This window comes from Branchiostoma floridae, chromosome 16 (assembly GCF_000003815.2).
Source record: "Branchiostoma floridae strain S238N-H82 chromosome 16, Bfl_VNyyK, whole genome shotgun sequence".
NCBI lineage: Eukaryota > Metazoa > Chordata > Leptocardii > Amphioxiformes > Branchiostomatidae > Branchiostoma > Branchiostoma floridae.
In genome coordinates this window covers 7,098,657-7,117,349 of record NC_049994.1, presented here as the reverse complement: position 1 = coordinate 7,117,349, position 18,693 = coordinate 7,098,657, and the positions used below count along the sequence as shown (strand labels likewise).

Below are 18,693 nucleotides of genomic sequence, written 5' to 3'. Positions count from 1 at the left end.
TAGTTTTTTTAATTGACTACTAGTAGCCCACTACTGGAAAGGGTTATGTTTTGGATGGGAGATTAGCTGTACAACTACCAGATCCCACATTTGACTTGAGGGTAGCCATATTTCAAGTTCGTTAAGTAAAGAACCAATCACACTTATTGAAACAGTAGGAGAGGGGTCTTTGAGTTGATCAAATCTTACTCTTCGGGCTTGCGCAGCTAGAGTACTACCCACTGTACAAAAATGGTGTGTTAAACTGAACATTATGTCTAAAAGTGGTTTATCTGTTTAAACAAAACAAATAAACAAAAACATGCTCACCATTCCTGGGACCGACTTTTTCTTCGACACAGTTTTCTTTGGCTTATTCCCGTCGACAGCGACCGTCACTTGTTTCTTTGCCGGATCCATGCCTCCGATGGACGTTTTCTTTCCTATATCGAACGCGGGGACCGAAGTCTTCTTTTCTTTCACTGTCGGGGTCGGCGGGGGGTCGTTTCCTTCCGCACCTGGCGAGGTATCGCTCTTGGTACTCATGTCCGATTCCGCGAATGTTTCAATTATTACAGTTTCACAACTTTATATCGTTGTGGCGAGCGTTGAAGGTTGCGTACGGTCCATGTATGTTGTTATTGCATCAGTCCTTAGTTGGAGGGTCGCCCTTCGCACCTCTACACCAATCAGGTGAGTTAGAAAGTGAGGACAATATGTTAGAAAAACAATTGTTTGAACAATGGGGGCACTTAGCCAAATAACGCGTGGTATAATGGCAAGGTGGACGTATAAACAAACGTTGGTGTGTGTGTGTATCTGTGTGTGTATACGGGCGTGTATGTGTGGTCCCGTGTTCGAGTCCCAGCCACCACTAAAAAAACGCCACGGGTAGATTTAATTAGTCAGAGTTTATACCCGATGGATGAGCTAGCTTGAGGCTCAAATCCTCGCCAAAAGAGAGTGACAGAGTAGAAAAGGAAGTGGCTACGATTTAAGAACAATCTAAAGAATGCCAGCAACCTGTAAGAGGATGGCAGCGACGAGGAAGAGAGATTTAAGACAGGAAACGAAAGAAAAAGAAGAAAGAGGTGTGCTTCTCGTGCCTTGTTGATGAAATCAACAGTGAAATAGACAGATCATGGTGGGCTCCTACGCTCGATCGGGGCTTCCCTCCCGCACAAAACGAGCTCGTTCTCCACAATGCAAGGTCGCAGATCAACCAAACTTGATGCAACGCGAGCAGAAACTCTTCTTCATGCGTCCCCGCTTGTCGAAGACGTCGTCCAAGGCCGGAGGGAGGAGGAATCGGACGTCTTTAAGGAAATGTACACAGCTGTGCAGGGGAAGAGCGACCTCCCAAACCTGCGCAGAAGATGATGCGCATTGAAAAACATGCTTTCCAGCGCAGTGCAAAGTGGGAGTTGTGTAGTAGCGTCGTCGTGCGGATTTTGTAATAAATACACAAATGGCAGTTATCCACGAATTCTACTGTAAAAATAACGATACAATGGCAACAATACGTACAAATAGACGGAAAATGCAGAATAAGATAATCTATATGCACCTGAATTGATATTTACGTTTTCTTCAATGCATTAGACAAAAATGGCGTGTTATCATTATTCTTGTAACATAGATAGCTTTATTGCACAACCATTGTACGGGGTATAAAGTATGGCATACTTAACGCTTATCTAACTAACACAGAAGTTGTAGTATGGGATATGTAACGTTACATGTATACTTTACTTCCTAGCCTGACTAAAATCGCGCTCCTAGCAGCCGGGAGGGGGTCATTAACCCCAGCCATCGAGAGATTGTGGCTGCTTTACGTCCATGAATGCAGGTTATTCTAATATTGTCTAGACATTTCTTTAAGGGGAAATTAATCTGTAAGACTTATCAAGGACCTCCTTATAGGGCATTCACACTGAAACCGAATTAGCAGCAGGAATCAGGCAGAACCAGCCAGAATTAAGATTTTGCAAACATTCGCTCGAGAATTCCAAATGCACCTGATAATAGTTACAATGTTATGCATGCGATCTCACTCGTCAATGAAAATTGTTGTCGGACTTTTCAGACGTTTAGTATAGTCCATTGCTTTGCTGGGTGCATACTTATATGATAGACAAGACACATATTGTTAGACGGTCTTCTTTCCTGCTCAAGAGAATTCTTCTTTTTTTAACAATCACCTCGAAGTCTGCACCCGCCCATAAGTGACCGTAAACTCAGTGTGGTACTGCACGTAAACTGGTAACCTTGCGTTACCTCTTCACCGTGGAAAAGGCGGAATGAGCCGGAATGCCGTCTGAATGAAAATTCATGTATATTCCTGAGTATTCCTGGGTAGTACATTCCAGAAATTTTCACTGCATTCCAGATATTTGTGTTCACTCTTGTGGCCGGCCGGTTCTCCATCCAATGAGATCAAAATGTTTGGAATAAAGTTGGAATGCCGTAGAATGCAGTCGCACTGCAGTTAGAATAGTTGAAATTCACATTATGCATTATTATTATTATTGTAGATATGGTGTCTCGTAGGTTGAACTCTTAAGTGCAGTGATAATATGCCACAACACCTCTAAAATATAATTTTATATTCCATGCACACAAGTTATTTACAACAAAAGTTATGCGCTATCAAAGAATGATCACACAATTCAAGAAAGTTTTGGCTTTTCATCAAACTTCATTTTCTCAGTTACTAGGTTCAGAAATTCTTAATCTATTAGCTTTTTATTAGCTGTTAGAACTTAGAAGTAGAGTGCATATAGGATGCCATATAGAGGAGTCGCTTCATCTCCGCCAATATTACAGAACGTGCACTTTACAAACATTCCGCTAGATGTCGCTTCTGTACTGTCATGAAACAGATCCATGCGAATCGGTAACACGAATGCGTCGCTAGCTATCTCTAGCCGGTCACATGACCAAACAAGAAACTTCAAATTTCATGCAGGTTTCTATGGTGATTTTCGGCGTCCTGTTTCTACTGGTGTCTTGAATAACCAGCGATTTTTCACTGTTTCTCATAAAAGTGAGTATTATCACGACTAAATGTTTTCCGCTGTGAGGACAGAGCGTTGTTGTAGGTTTATTTCGACGCTGAAATCTTTCGTGTGCTCCGAAGCCAAGTTCTAAACCTGCCCCCCTCCCCACTTGAACAGGTGTTAAAACTGTAAGAAGTGACTAGGAAGAAAACACAACTACTTGTGGATATTCTAACGGAGACATGGCATCGGGAGTCCGAGCCCGGACACCCGGGACCATGACGGTTCTGGATCCCGGCAGCTCAGTGTCGCCAGACACAGCAAGGTAAAACACATTTTTTTTACAAGCCATGTTTTCATTCTTATAATTTGTTTACCCATAACCATGTTCTTCATATGTGTACGTTGTGGTAGCTGAGTTATAGAGTGTCAATGATTGTAAAAATTGGAGCATTAGAATCATGATTTTTTTTAATAAGGGATTGGCAGTTTATCCGAGAATGACAGTCTTTGCTACATAAAAAAAAAGATTGATCCTAATGTTGCCTGGAGTGCGCTGGATTAGTCATATCGTTTTTTTACAATGATTCTCTGTATTTCAATAACATATTGACTCTTTTGCAATATCATATCCAGACCTCCATCTTCAGGAAGGAGATCTATTACAAAGGTAAGCTCCACATTTTATTTACTGACCATTGAAAAGCCCTTGTAAAAAACAAGTTGTATGCTTTGATCTGTTCACTCACACCAGGAAGGACCAAGTTACTCCTTTTCAATAGTGTGGATCCAATAGGATGCCCCTAAAACCACAGCAAATTACACATCTTCACCTGAGTCAAGTGAGAAAAAAGCTGTAAAATGCCTTTTCTAAATAAACAATGTTCGGGTAGACTGGGGATGTGAACCCAGCAACTTCAGATTCTGAGTTAACAACCCCAGCTAAAAAACATCTTTTGTGCCTCTGCAGAGTTTTAGTCTGGAGATGAGAAGAAGCAGTTTGGAGGTCCTGAACCCTGCTAAGGAGGAGGAGGGGAGGAGAACTAACAGTGCTGGGTCATCAGGCAGGCGATCAGGTGAATTGTTTTATCAGTACACTGAAACTTGTATGAGCAACCACATCCAGCGACCATCGGCCGATGGATAGTGACCGCTTTTGGTCGGTCTCGATTTTCCCCCCCATATACACAAGTATTAAGCAACGTGGTCAAAGCACCCACTTGTCTTCTGTGACTGTGAGAGCACCCTGAATCTGGTCAGCACACGACTGAAATGTTGCATCATTTTCAAGTGTGTAGCAGCATTGATTTTTGATGATATGTGAGAAATACCTCTACTTATTATACGAATAAGTACTAGTAGTGATACTCTTGGGTACTATGCAATATACATGGAGTGAGAAGGTACTAAAAGTACAGGTAGTGCCATAGCCTTTTTGAGGATATACAGGCAGTGGGTTGTTATCGGCAAGAGAGATTGCCAAATCCTATAACCACAAGACCATACTTGTCTCTTTTGTTTCACTTGTATCTAGAGGTCCCCAGGCTTGAGTTGAAACAAACTGGTATTCCTTACACATGATTGTATAATGCATATTGCTAGTAGTACATGTATAACCATCCTTTGGTATAGCACTCTTATAATTATAAGTTAAGCTAGTGTCTAAAGTTTAACTTTAAGGCGAATTTTGAAGGTTACCGGTATTCTTGATCAAGTTGATGACATAATTTTTCTTTGTTCTTCCAGCACTTGAGGTACTGGACAGTCCAGGTGAGGCCAGACCCTACACACCTGACGCAGGTGATACCAGACCAGGTAGTGGAGGGAGGAGGCCATACACACCTAACAAACAGGTGTCTCTTAAGGTGGCCAGGAAGAATCCAGAAATGTGAGTACTGTCTAGTGACTGTCTACATACTTGTGACAAAGCTTGCAATTACATTTTTTTTGTTTCCAAGGATAACATTCTATTTTTGCTGGCCTACTAGCCTGCGTTTTTTTTTCTTCCATTGTCAACCAATCAAAACTCAGCACAGCTGATGATGTTAGGCAGAGCAATCGTCCATAATGCAGAAGAACAAGGGTTCATGTCCCACCTCTGAATTTTTCTTCTTTTTTCTTCTTTTTTCCTTTTTAGACATACATGTATATCTTATTATATACATTGTATGATTATACAACGCTTTCATCTTGCAAACAGTGCATTTTTACTTCTTTTCTAACAAGTTTCTTTTTTCCCCTTCAGAAACATCCTGCATTTTCATTGAAACGGAGGCAGTTAGTGTTGTTTACATGAAGATAGGATTTTAAAATGCCAGTATATAGAAGTGGGATGCTCCATCAAACAGAATTATCTATAGTGAGGTGGACCATGATAGGTCTAAGACTGTAATACCTGTACCTGAATTTTCTGTACTGTTTGCCAGCCCTAGCCATTACCATTTTACTGAAATAAAACCCTGGCTAGAACCTTGATTTTAAATCTTTTGTTTTTCCTCCTGTCAGTAATGGGACCCGGCTCCCCAGCCCTAAGAGAGAGTCTACCACAAAACTACCCAACAGAACACAGGAGACTCCCAGTTCTGAACCAGCTGCCACCGGTGTTACAGACAGGATGGACAGAAGGAGGGATGAGCTAGATGGAGAAGAGGAAGAAATGAGGCAGAGGCTGGAGAGGTTGGAGCTGGAAGAAGGGAGAAGGAGAGAGTGTAAAGACACTTCTCAAGGAAAGTCTCACAGAGAAGGTAATTATCAAGAATCATACTCTGGAGTTGGCTGTTGGAATGAGCGCTTTCATGAACCCATTCCTTAATTCGTTCAAGTTTAAAGAGCAATCACCGCCTTCATCTAAAATTTGAACGATTCCAGACGTTAAGATGGTCAAGGCTAAAATCTCAGAGGGAGAAGCGACTCTATATTTTGTATTAAGTGTAATTGTATTAAATGCCAGCGCTAAGTACTTTCTGGATGGTACCCAGGCTAACTTTGTAATGTACAGAAGTTTAAACTCTTCAATCATTCTTTCATCAGTCCCAATACAGCCTGATGGAGACCCTTCCCAGAATGCTCCAGGTAATGCAGCACCTCAACTTCCTCCAGCTGGACCAGGGGAGCAGGAAGAGGAGGGAAGTGATGACAGTGATGATGATGATGAGGAGGAGGAGGAGGAAGAAGATGAAGACGACAGTGATGATGAAATCAAGGCACCATTTGAACTACTAGGAGAGGTTTGCTAGCTTTGTCTTACTCATAGGATATATTTCTGACTTTTTTGTTTGTTTTTGTGTTTGTGAACAATTTGAAAAGTAGTAAGTGTATCTCCACGACATGAAGTATATGGGTAAGGGTAAAATAATGAAGATCAAGTGCAATAATAGGCCCCTAGCGTCTTTCTAAGGTACATCAGCTAAACTTCAGGAAATACCCTAAACAGGAACTTTTTTTTTCTAGTGACCTTCTATATTGCTGCAACTTAACTTCAGGTTTTGATATCTCATGTTGTCAATATCTCATGTTGTCGATATCTAAGATGCTGAAAACAGAAACTTTTATTGTCATATATTTATATAGAGCATGATTGATTTTTTCATCTTCTTGTTCTCTAGTTCTTAGAGTCAGTCATGAAGGAAGAGTATGAAACAGCACAGAAGTTATGCCAGATGAGTAAGTCATTTTATTTTTACTACTCATATCATTACCTCCATGAAAACGGAGGCATTGTATTACTAACTAGTTGGTGTGTTTGTTTGTTTGTAGTTGTTTGTGTTCTAACTTAGGCAGCCTGCTATGATGTTTTGATATTATTATAGTAGATTTGGAGAATTGTTTATCTGATTTGGCTTTGCTAAAATGTTGAAGACATTCAGTCAGGCATGAATGTACAGACCAGTAACATCAACTCTCATAATTCCACCGGATGCCATTATACAGTCACATGAGAAAAATTACATGAATTCAAAGTGATTTAAAGAGATGTACCAATGTACATTGTACCAATGCAGCATCAGTAATGCTGAGGTACACTTCAGATATTCAGGTGTTCAAGACAATCTTGAGAAGGCATCCAGTGGAATTATGAGAGTTGATGTTATGTGTACAAGACTGAAGTGTAAAAATCTTCAGCATATACTTTTGTATCTTTTTTTCTCAGTTCTAATCTATGAACCAGAAAACCCGGAAGCTCTACAGTTCAAGCCTTTGATAGAAGAAAGACTACAACAAGGTGAGACGGCTTTAACCTCTATATATGATTTATAATTGATATAAGAATTGCTTGAAAAAGTTGATAAGATCTGTTTAAATTTGATATTAATCATTAATATCAAATTTAAACAAATCTTATCAACTTTTTCAAGCAATTCTTTTGGTTTGGTTTGCTTTGCCTTCTGCAAGAGGCTGACAATACATTATATTTTTTCCAAATGTTTCAATCATTATGACTTCTGTTTGGTGAAATATCTGACTCCCACTGGCATTTTAAAATCCTATATGTCTTCCTTTAAACAATGCTAACTGACTCAGTCAGTAAAAAATTTAACCTGGACAGGTATAGAAACAACTATAAACTGAACTCTCTTGTTATTTTCTTGAACTGGTAAGCCCCCAAACATGTGAATGCCTGCTGTGTTCATTTTCAAATTGTTCCATTATCCAGTTCACCTGTCCAAGAAGGAAAACCAGTTTTGTATTAAGTCTGGTACCAATGTACTGGCCCCCAGTAGTCTTGTAACAACATTCGTCCTTGGAATGCCATTTCAGAGGCTGAAGCTGAAGAAGAGAGCAGCAGCAGTGAAGGGTCCACAGATGATGATGATGATGATGATGATGATGATGACGACGACGATGAAAGGTATTGTAGTCACCTAACATCAAATGTTTGTTTTGTATTGCATAACTGGAGACCACCTTATTTTTTGTATTGTGAAATACATGCTGCATTTGTAGACAGATCTATCTGAGCCACTCACACCTTGAAGAACTCCTTCTCTTTTTAAACTCTCCTCCAACATTAGGGATCTTCGATTTATCATTATGGACAAAGCATAGGGAACTTTTAAGTTCCCTATGCTTTGTCCAAGATACCTCCAAGATCTGAGTCAACAATTGTAACCACACAGACAAAGTGTATTGTATATTTGTGATAAGACTTTTTTCAGTTTCACACAGATGTCAAAAAAGGGTCCTCCAGAATTAAGAAAATGTTCTTTGCTTGTTAGGAAATCTGCAGATGATATCAAGTAAAATTTGAGTCTTAGATGTGATCATGATGGTCATCTTCCCATTTAGTACCACATCATCTTCCGGAGATGAAGATGATAAAGAAGAAGATGCAGAGAAGAAGAGCAAAGAGACAACTGGTTCAGAAAAGAAAGCAGACGACCAGGCAACAGCATCAAGCAGCAAATATCCTCCGACTTTCCTCACCAATTAGTGTAATTATTCAATTCTCATAATTCCACCAGATGCCATTATACTGCCTCATCAAAAATTGCCATTATAAACTTATAGAGGCCTTCTCAAGATTGTCTTGAATGCCTAAATGTCTGAAGTGTATATACCTTAGGATTAGTGATGCTACATTGGTACCATTTAATTTTTCTAATAACCTAACATTTGTGTATTTGTTTCTCACATGGAGGTGTTATTTTGGAATTATGAGAGTTGATGTAAGCTTAGGAAAGTCCTGGGTGTACATGTTTGTATTTCATTGTTAAAAATTTGATAAAAAAATTTCAAACTCTTGAAAATTACATCCCATCTTGCAGTTAAAACTTTGAAATTGTACGAAGACACAGAAGTCATTATTTTGTCTAATACATGTTTGAAGATACATGGATGTACAACAAAGAATTGGGGTCAGTATGTGTTATGGTCTCCATATGGTCTCCAAATTGATAACAGCTTGGTATTATAATAAAGGCTTATATTATTATAATAAAGTTAAAAAGAAATATGCTTTGAAGAAATTCTATTTACCTAATGTCAAAGTATTGCTGATAAAGTCACATGTTCATGTGCAAATGTATATCGTATGATATCATTGAAAGACAGCTAGTTTCCTCAAGAGAGTTTCTACTATTTAAGACCTTATGCCTTCTTTGTTCTATGCAAAAATATACTGAACCCAACTTTCATGTGCCTTTGATGTAGTCTAATTGTTTTACTACAATCCAAGAAATATCTGTTTGTACATTTTCCATTACACATTATATTTAATTTGCCTCACTTTTCACATTCCAAACATGTGTATAGTGGAATTTCAAAAACAGTTGTAGAAAGTTTGAGAAAAAAGAGGATGTTTTGTATTGAGCCTAAGACAGTCCCTGTAAAATTTGTGGATGTTTGTATAAAGATGTAGATACTGTATTTGTCGTAAATGTATGGGATGTTTGTTGAGAATAAAATGTTTTTGGAAGGCAATAATTGCATTTCTGTTTTGTTTGCTGACAAGGTTGTTTTTCTAAACGTAGCAGAGGATTGTCAAAGTGATTTCCAATAGTCTGGCATATTTTTAGTTTTATTTCAAAACTTTTTTTTCACTTATACAATTGAAATTGTTCATGTTATTTCACAAAGTGAAAAATTCATGATGCCAATATCTTTAAACATTCTTGTCAGTTGTTAAATATAGGTATACAAAATGTAGTTTTAAATGGTGCTGAAATTCCGGGGACAAATAGTACAGCCTTTGGACCACTGCTGCAAAACTTGAATGAACTGAATGACTGAAGCAGCGTGGTAGAAGCGACATCTAGCAGTTTCGTCGTGCACTGCAGCTGAATAAAAAAACGCTGAGCCGACACAGATTGCCATGCATACTTTGAAGCCAGTTTCTTTGTAGTTACCCCCACCATTGTATCAGTAAATGCCTCTATAAGAAATAAGGTATTGTTTTGTGTGTTTTCGAAACATTTTTTTTTATTTACATGACTGAAACAGGGTTGAACAAATTGTAATGATCTTTGGTATGTGAGCAACTCCTGAATGCGAAGGTCAAAGTCGACGTTGGGCACCCTGGCGGGGTTCTTTGGACCTGCAGCAGAATTTCCGTTTCTATTGCTATTTCTTTCACAATCTTTTGTCCTCGGCATGCGAAAGTTTTGATTTGGGGTACCAGACATTTTTTTTAATGTCAGGAAAAGTGGAGTCTAATGTCTGTCCCCTATCAGCTTATACTGGAACCACAGGGACGTTTTTATTAGAAACCAAGAGGATACATGAAGATGAGCAGATTTCCATGATTTCAAGCTCTAAAGAAATATTTACACATATTGAAGCACGTTATGCAACAACAGGACTTAATTTTTGATGAGCAAATTCTAAATTTATATACCAGTGTTTTCCAGAATAGGACTTTGATACATGTAGCATGTATAACCTACATTATGCCGTATATCTACCCTGCTGTATATCCTTTGAAGGAGTGCATTGTATTTACAAGAATGAAAGGCGCCTATAGATGTAAGCAAAGCTTACGTACGTCATGGGACTGTTGCAGTTGGAGGTCACTCATGTCCCTACGGCTAAATCTGTGACGTGATTGGGCGGGAAGATAATTACATCAGGCCAGCGAGCATTACATTGGGTGTTCCCAGACTAGTCACTTGTCGTCCTGACACGCTGAATCTTTTAGAGTTTTTATTTCATCTTTAGCTTCCACTGACTTCACCAACAATGCGCGAGTGTGTGTCTCTACATATTGGCCAGGCGGGCGTACAGATCGGTAACGCATGTTGGGAGTTGTATTGCCTTGAACACGGCATACAACCAGACGGTATGATGCCATCGGATACGACCGTAGGCCTTGAGAACGACTCGTTCAACACGTTTTTTAGCGAGACGGGAGGGGGAAAGCATGTCCCCAGGGCTGTTATGATCGACTTGGAGCCCACTGTGATCGACGAAATCCGCTCAGGAACTTACCGGCAACTGTTTCACCCCGAGCAGTTGATCTCTGGGAAGGAAGACGCTGCGAATAACTACGCGCGAGGACACTACACCATCGGGAAAGAGATCATTGACCAGACTTTGGATCGAGTCCGAAAATTGGTGGGTGTGTCTCTTTCATTGGCGGGTTTTGATGACGCCTCGGGGGTTTTGTACTAAATGTACTGTACTTCTTGATTTTTTTTCTGTGGATTTATCTTCACGGTATTAGTAGGATTAAATTAAAAGCATTCGGGAAAGACATCATTGACCAGACTTTGGATCTGGTCCGAAAATTGGTGGATGTGTCTCTAGATCTTTCATCGAGGGCTTAAGCTAATGATCTTACATGTATGTACTGTACTTCTTGATTTTTTTGCGGTAATTTTGTGTTCGCGGTTGTTAGATTGCATTCACATGACTTCGAAAAATTTATAATTGTTACCTCCGTTAAAAGTTTTTCTATCTCATTGATAATGTAAATGCATGAAGGAATTCTAATTGACATTATTTACATCAATTGAAAGTCTGTTCCCAAATTACATCTATTGTAAGAATCAAAGAATGCTATGGTAATATTTCCTCATTGTTTAGGCAAATTCCACCCACGTTTACCTTATATGCACATTTGTCACAAGTATGAAATTCCCAATCATAGCATTTTCCAATTTATTATATGATAGTGCTCTCATTTACACCTGTACGTCTTTATCATATCTGATCATGAAATTACATATGTAACTTATGATAATTAAATATAATAGAAAACGCTGGTGCAGCACTTATGAAATGTCCTCACGTGAGGTCAAGGTTCAACTCCGATGTCAGCAACACGCCATATGTTCACGGTAGCCTGTATCGGCCCCCGTCTCGGTTGAGGGTTTGGTGATTAGGTTCTGAATCTCGTTTCCATCCTACCGTCTGTTACGGGATGGTTTATTGGGTTCTGAATCTGGTTTTTATTTCACCATTCGGTTATTGGATGGTCGTTTATATCCCCTTCACAGAAGGTGAAGGTGATTCACAGAAGGCAAGGGAACCTATTTTTTTCGCTCAGATTCCTCTTCCTCTTCTTTCTCAGACATTTAAACATGAATATCTCCACAACTAGACCTTGGAATAACTTTAAATTCAGCAAGCTGGTAGGTATGCACTGTAGCTTGGTCATATGGACCCAAAATGATTGTATGGGGCAAAAAAAGGTAAAAAAAACTAGCAATTTTAACTCGTTTTTATTTCACCAGACGGAGAACTGCACCGGTCTGCAGGGGTTCCTGATCCACCACAGCTTCGGCGGCGGCACGGGGTCGGGGTTCACGGCCCTCCTGATGGAGAGACTGTCCGTAGAGTACGGCAAGAAGTCCAAACTGCAGTTCTCCATCTATCCTGCTCCACAGGTTTGTCTCAACTGATGAACGAGTCTTGATGTTTCACATTGTGGTCACTAAATGGAACCTTTTTCAAACACTATGTGCATGTAAGACTGTTATTGTTTGTGAGTGGTGCGTGTGTGCTTGTGTGTGTCCGTGTATGCACGTGTGTGTGTGTGTGAATGTTTGTGTTTGCGTGCACATGCGCGCGTGTGTACGTGTGTGTATGCGTGTGTGTGTGTGTGTGAGCGTGTGTGTGCATGTGTGTGTTTGCGTGTGTGGATGTGTGTGTTTGCGTGTGTGTGCATGTGTGTGTTTGCGTGTGTGTGCATGTGTGTGTTTGCGTGTGTGTGTGCGCAAGTGTATGTTTGCGCGTGTGTGTGTGTATGTACGTGTGTGTATGTGTGTGCGCTTGTATGTGTAATATCGATCTTACAACAGCAGAGGTATGAAGGGAGGGTGTCACATTTCAATCGAAATTTAGCATACATATATATCTGATTCGGTGCCTCCTGGTAATTAAGGCGTCAAGATGGCATCATGTTGGCATGACAGTTAGGGTGATTAATTTGCCCAGAACCTAACGACCGAATCCCCTGAAATGTCACCGATCTTGTGCCATTGGGAAAAGCACTTTACCCGACTTTTCTCACTCCACTCAGTTTTTGAAAAAAGGACACCTGACTTCAGCTGGGGAGGTAAAAAGGTGGAGGAAGGAAAAAGGAGAAAGTTGGGCTCCACCTTCCAAGATCATGCCCGAGACATAATGGATAGCAACCCAGGTACCCACTGCCTCTCCGGCCCCAAAAAGGCTATGGTTGGACTATCTTTTCATTATACGTCATAACGTTACTTTTTTATTGTAGGTGTCCACTGCAGTGGTGGAACCGTACAACTCCATCCTGTCCACCCACACCACCCTGGAGCACTCCGACTGCTCCTTCATGGTGGACAACGAGGCTCTGTACGACATCTGCCGCCGAAACCTTGACGTCGAGCGGCCCACCTACACCAACCTCAACCGCATCATCGGTCAGGTGGTGTCGTCCATTACCGCCTCCTTGCGGTTTGATGGTGCACTGAACGTGGATCTGACTGAGTTTCAGACCAACTTGGTGCCGTACCCCCGCATCCACTTCCCCCTGGCCACCTACGCCCCGATCATCTCGGCGGAGAGAGCCTACCATGAGCAGCTGGAGGTTGGGGAGATCACCGCCGCTTGCTTTGAACCGGGCAACCAGATGGTCAAGTGCGATCCTCGACATGGTAAGTACCAGTGCAACATACAGCAGCCAGTGTTATATTGGTACGGTACAAGTAAAACTACCAACCCTTTTAGTTTAAGTTCAAGTTGCCCTCGCATCTGTCACAGATGCTTAGGCATAGCGCCATTTTTGTTGCCATTGGGCCAAACATTTGTGCAAGCCACTTAACAGCAGGGGGGAGTTTGTTGGTAGTTATGTGTGTTTAACTCCCATACTCTTCCCCATTGGTGCAGAGTGTAAGGCATGGAAAGCAGCATGTACCATTTCTTAAGTCTTTGGTATGGTTCCGCCGCGAACTCAAGACAGAACTAATGCAAGGCGAACTCTCTACCCACGCAGCCGTTGCACCATAAACCGATCCTTTTTACAGCAATATTGAAGGATCCCATGATATCGATATACTTTGATATTTGTAGCAAAAATAATTACTTAAACTTTGGACTAAGCCCACAGCAAATATATTTTATGGATGCCATCAACAAGTAAATTTTATGGATGCCATCAACAACAAGTAAATTTTATGGACGCCTAGGTGATTTACCCCCACCCCACTGAAACAAGTGCTTTTAAAAAAAGCTGGCGTTTCGTCTACGTTTATGAGTGTGAACTGTCTCTTTCTTGAAGTAAAATCTGTTAGAAAAAGTCACTCAAGGGCTGTTGCGTCTATAAGAAAAATTGTTATTTTGGAAAGGAGTACTGTTTAATAGCTGGTCTTGGCTTACAACTTTATTTTAAATTGTACAATAAGTTCATTATAAAATCTATTAATATACTAGTACTCAGGTACTTATGTACACTTGAAAAAGCACCATCAGCACTGTGACAAGATTCTATCTAAATTGACTACCAAATGTCAAACAAATATCCAAACCAATTAACAGCTACCTCATCTCTATTATACTGGTTTCCGCATTTACAACATTTCTTCCTTGCTTTCCTGGATAATTTTGCTAATATTCATGAAAATTTCCATACTTTTGTGTCGAGCGGTGTGACTTTCCACGTCCGTGTTGTCTGAAAACTTCTGAATGAAGTCGATACTGAACAATGGAGCATTTGCTACTGTAAGAAAGGATCGCTGTTTTTGATGGAGTTTCATGCAAACAACATCAAGAGCCTCTGTTTACATCATGAATAGTAGTTTAGTGGCGAGTGTTTTGCGAGAATCATCTTACCGCGCATAGGAGCCGCTGCACGGTATTTTCCATTACCATGAACAGAAAAATTGGAATGCCGGGTTTGGAATCTATGTTCATAAGACAAAGGCCTTGCATATATGAAATGAATACTAAACTAATAAAAAAATGATATATAAAGATATAATATCAATAAATAAATAGAATATTTATATATTATCTTCAATATTTAAAAAGAAAAAAATCCACTCCTGGGCTCGAACCAGGGACTGTCGGATCCGAAGACCTGTGACTTTACCGTTTGAGCTAAGTTGTTACGTGTGTTACATGTGAGTGTACATCATGCTTTAACCTCACTACATAGTATTATTTATGTCGATTTTCGGTCGCTTTCTTGATAAAATCATTTTTTCTTAAATAATAAAAAAATGAGATATAGAAATATGATATCAATAAACAAATAGAATACTTGTATATTATCTTCAATATTTAAAAAGAAAAAAAATCCACTCTCGGTGTTTCGAACCAGGTACTTTCGGATCTGAAGACCTGTGACTTTACCGTGTGAGCTAAGTTGTTACGTGTGTTACATGCGAGTGTACATAATGCTTTAACCTCACTACATAGTATTATTTATGTCGATTTTCGGTCGCTTTCTTGATAAAATCACTTTTTTTCTTGTGCAATCTTGTGGAATAGATATAATATGGCCATTTTCCAGGATATTGAAGTCCGAAACCACAATGCAATGGTATTTCCGAACAGTCCTACCTCACAGCGTTCGTTCCTAAATGGTGGATGTGAATGGAGTCTGTCGCCTTCTATAGTGGTCACCAAACGCAAATAACCAATTGAAATAGCGCCAAATGAAATAGATAAGCTTACAATCCCTTAATATCATTGAATAAAAATAATAGCCTAAGATTAGATTACATTATGAAATATATTAGAAATCTACCTATGAAAGTCTAATGTGTCTTCAGCTTTTTCCATCAGAAAATTCACATTTCCGTAGCGGCTACATGCGGTTGCCTATGTCACGTACAAATCAGGCTGACGCAACAAACGTGAAGGTCTTGCCATATAAGGCAATGGTAGAACAACAAATGTGGAGGGTCTTCATCCTATGCTACACAGTGTTGAACCATTCAGGCATTCATGCATGCACCGATCCATCGAAGCATCATTGAAGCACTGAAGGTAAAACCAAATACATTGCGTTTCGTCGCCAGAGGGCGACGAAACGCAAAAAATGCAGGCTGTCTATATGTTGAAAGTTGTAAATGATGAATTTTCAAATGCTGTATCGAGGAGAGATTATGGTCTAACAATCAACACGCATCCTATTCTGGTTATAGAAACAGGCAAAGCTATTAGACAAGTTAATATTACTCCCCAAGCAGAGATATAGTAGTAGTCACAGAAAATTTTCCGGCGCGCGTAAGAGGAATGTTCCGACTACTAGAATGCAATTGAGCTTATAAGTGTGTTCACGAATTCAATTGCTCATGCAAAGGATGATGCATTATTGTTTAATATGAAAAGTTGACGGTCCAAACAAACAAAAGCATGGTCAAGACAGTCTACGCCTTAGGGGCCTTGGCCCTTGACCTAACACATGCGTTAAGTTAAAACCTTCAATGTCCTTATTTTCCTATTCTTAGGGAAGTACATGGCGTGCTGTCTGCTGTACCGTGGTGACGTGGTGCCCAAGAACGTGAACACCGCCATTGCGAGAATCAAGACTCAAAGGACCATTCAGTTTGTGGACTGGTGCCCAACTGGCTTCAAGGTATTTGGTACTCTCAGTAGTACTGCATTGAACGTTGTGTTGAATGTAGAAGCTTCTGTTCAGTTTCTTATGCAGAGAGCAGTTTTAGGTATATTTTTTATTACTGTTTTGTTCCAAGGATAGAGTTAATTATCTACATGAGTCTATCTCTTCCTCTCTCCTTTCTGCGTGCGTGTTTTTGTGTCTCTTTTAGACATCTCTAAATGACCATCTCTACATGAATCTCCCTCCATCTCTCTCTGTCTGCATCTCTCTCTCTCTTTCTCTCTCAACATGTACTCTAAGAAGTCCTCGGAAGTGGTGAACCTTAGAGTGAATGATATCATATGAACAGAGGCATTATATTATTTGTTTTGTTTATAATTCAGATTTCAAAACGCCAGTAGACGTTGGATACTCCACCACACAGATTCATTTGAAGCCAAACGGACCGTTGTTTTGAATACATGACCATTTACAAGTTTTCACAGGTCCAGGTTCAGGTCCGAATCTAGACTTTATTCTCTGGACCTGGACCCTACCTGGACCTGAATTTTCGGTCCAGGTACCCACACCACCCCTAATATGAGCTCATGTATCCACCGTAGGTTGGGATCAACTACCAGCCTCCCACCGTGGTGCCTGGTGGAGACCTGGCCAAGGTGCAGCGCGCCGTGTGCATGTTGAGCAACACCACCGCCATCGCTGAGGCCTGGGCCCGACTGGATCACAAGTTCGATCTGATGTACGCCAAGCGTGCCTTCGTCCATTGGTAAAGTATATATTATTATTAGTTGATTTACCCCATTAAATGGTATCTTCGCCTGCAGTCTATGTATCCTGCTGTTCAGAAAAAAAGTTTGAAAAAAAGAGATAAAGTATAGCTAACTAGAAAGGAAACATTTTTTTTTGCATTTTTTCTGCATCTTTTCTTGATGTTGATAGATTAACTAGGAATCAATGTAATCTGTATTTTATCTGACACTTTCCTCAATCATGACCTCAAGAAAAAGATGCCTGCAGGCTAATTTAAGTTTCTTACGAATAAATAAAGGTCCAAACAAACAAACAAACAAACAAACCGTTAATGTGCTTATTCTGTTGTTGACAGGTTCGTGGGAGAAGGTATGGAGGAGGGAGAATTCTCAGAGGCCAGAGAAGACCTGGCGGCCCTGGAGAAGGACTACGAAGAGGTTGGAACCGACTCCTTCGAAGAGGAGGATGGCGAGGACGAGGAATTCTAGCTAACAAACCTAGAGTATGATAACATTTCCTTTTGGCGACGCCTCTGGGACGGGGCCTCGTCTTAGCGCTTATTCCAGTAGTTCTTTCCTTAGCGAAATAACAAAATCTAGATTCTTCCACTTGTAAAGTGGCAAATGAGGGCTTATCTAATGTCACGCGGGAGATATAGCAGCAGTTCACACTACGTACGAAAACTACATTACAAATGAAATTGCTTTACAAGGCTTCATTGGTGTTACGTGTTACAGAATATGCATAAAAACGGTATGATAGTACACTCACATTCAGATGTAAAGGGTTACACAGCAATGTTCTTTTTCATTGCTGCAGGAACTGTTCCTCTTGTTGAAACTAGTTTGTCATGTGACGGGCCGTATGTCAATACGCTATTTTGAGATTAGGCCTGGATAGATTGTCTTGATACTTGGCATGTGGGTATATATGTTTTAATGAGACAATTAAAATGATTGGCGGCCTGGCGAGGTTTTGCGGCACTACAAAGGAACTTCCAGTTTTCATATTTCGTGTTCTGGACATGTTATGGTCGTCATTTTTGGTAGATAGTTATTAGTTGGGGCAACATGAAGTAAGTGGTGTGAGTTTTGCCTCAATGTTACTTTATTTAAACTGCGGGGGGGTGTTTTATTAGAGATTATCATTAATCTCCAAGCAGATCTTACAACGGCATAAGATAGTACTAAACTGGCCAAGGAGTGTAGTCAGCCAAGAGGTGTCCATTTGCCGGTAGCGAAACACACTCCTAAGCCAGCTTCACTCCTCTGCCAGCTTTTGATACTATCTTATGCTACCATAGGATCTACTTGGAGATTAATTATCATATTGTAATATACATTCTAGCGGATCTGCTCAATGCATACTGTATTTGCAACGAAGTAATTTATAAGAAAGAACAATGCAACATCGTAGCATATAGATGCTTTTTATTGTATGGCTTTGAAAATGCTTTTTAGATTAACATGCAGTAAATCATTAACATCATTC

The 18,693-nt window shown here is 40.1% G+C and overlaps 3 protein-coding genes across 4 annotated transcripts in view; 2 read left to right on the top strand and 1 right to left on the bottom strand.

The window, feature by feature from the left end:
- Positions 1-1,377, bottom strand: part of LOC118403634 (leucine-rich repeat protein SHOC-2-like) — a 60,980-nt gene extending 59,603 nt beyond the window's left edge. Inside the window, exons 1-2 of one of the 2 annotated variants that reach the window (XM_035802409.1) lie at positions 1,086-1,377; positions 310-659 (exon numbers count right to left, since the gene is read on the bottom strand). In XM_035802409.1, coding sequence (XP_035658302.1) covers positions 310-525 — 216 coding nt within the window. In that variant the 5' untranslated portion in view covers positions 526-659; positions 1,086-1,377. The remainder of the gene's footprint in view (positions 1-309; positions 660-1,085) is intronic. The other variant, XM_035802410.1, reaches the window with a different exon arrangement.
- Positions 1,378-2,865: 1,488 nt separating this feature from the next.
- LOC118403960 (protein rpi-1-like) lies at positions 2,866-8,618 on the top strand. The gene is made up of 11 exons (XM_035802858.1): positions 2,866-3,025; positions 3,156-3,303; positions 3,615-3,648; positions 3,949-4,054; positions 4,725-4,866; positions 5,484-5,722; positions 6,009-6,205; positions 6,584-6,641; positions 7,129-7,200; positions 7,737-7,827; positions 8,265-8,618. Exons 2-11 carry the CDS (start codon positions 3,221-3,223, stop codon positions 8,407-8,409), a joined length of 1,167 nt encoding a protein of 388 aa, XP_035658751.1. The 5' UTR covers positions 2,866-3,025; positions 3,156-3,220; the 3' UTR covers positions 8,410-8,618.
- A 1,922-nt stretch (positions 8,619-10,540) lies between these two features.
- LOC118403403 (tubulin alpha-1C chain-like) lies at positions 10,541-18,693 on the top strand. The gene is made up of 6 exons (XM_035802113.1): positions 10,541-11,027; positions 12,149-12,301; positions 13,141-13,540; positions 16,340-16,467; positions 17,055-17,218; positions 17,558-18,693. The coding sequence occupies exons 1-6, from the start codon at positions 10,653-10,655 to the stop codon at positions 17,688-17,690; spliced, it is 1,353 nt and encodes a 450-aa protein (XP_035658006.1). The 5' UTR covers positions 10,541-10,652; the 3' UTR covers positions 17,691-18,693.

Excerpts from the sequence above, each read along its gene's own strand:
- LOC118403960 (XM_035802858.1), top strand. The coding sequence starts at position 3,221 with ATGGCATCGGGAGTCCGAGCCCGGACACCCGGGACCATGACGGTTCTG. Across the intron at positions 3,304-3,614 it reads GTGTCGCCAGACACAGCAAG|ACCTCCATCTTCAGGAAGGA; the intron begins GTAAAACACATT and ends TATCATATCCAG. Across the intron at positions 4,055-4,724 it reads GTCATCAGGCAGGCGATCAG|CACTTGAGGTACTGGACAGT; the intron begins GTGAATTGTTTT and ends TTGTTCTTCCAG.
- LOC118403403 (XM_035802113.1), top strand. The coding sequence starts at position 10,653 with ATGCGCGAGTGTGTGTCTCTACATATTGGCCAGGCGGGCGTACAGATC. Across the intron at positions 12,302-13,140 it reads CCATCTATCCTGCTCCACAG|GTGTCCACTGCAGTGGTGGA; the intron begins GTTTGTCTCAAC and ends TTTTTATTGTAG. Across the intron at positions 16,468-17,054 it reads GGTGCCCAACTGGCTTCAAG|GTTGGGATCAACTACCAGCC; the intron begins GTATTTGGTACT and ends TATCCACCGTAG.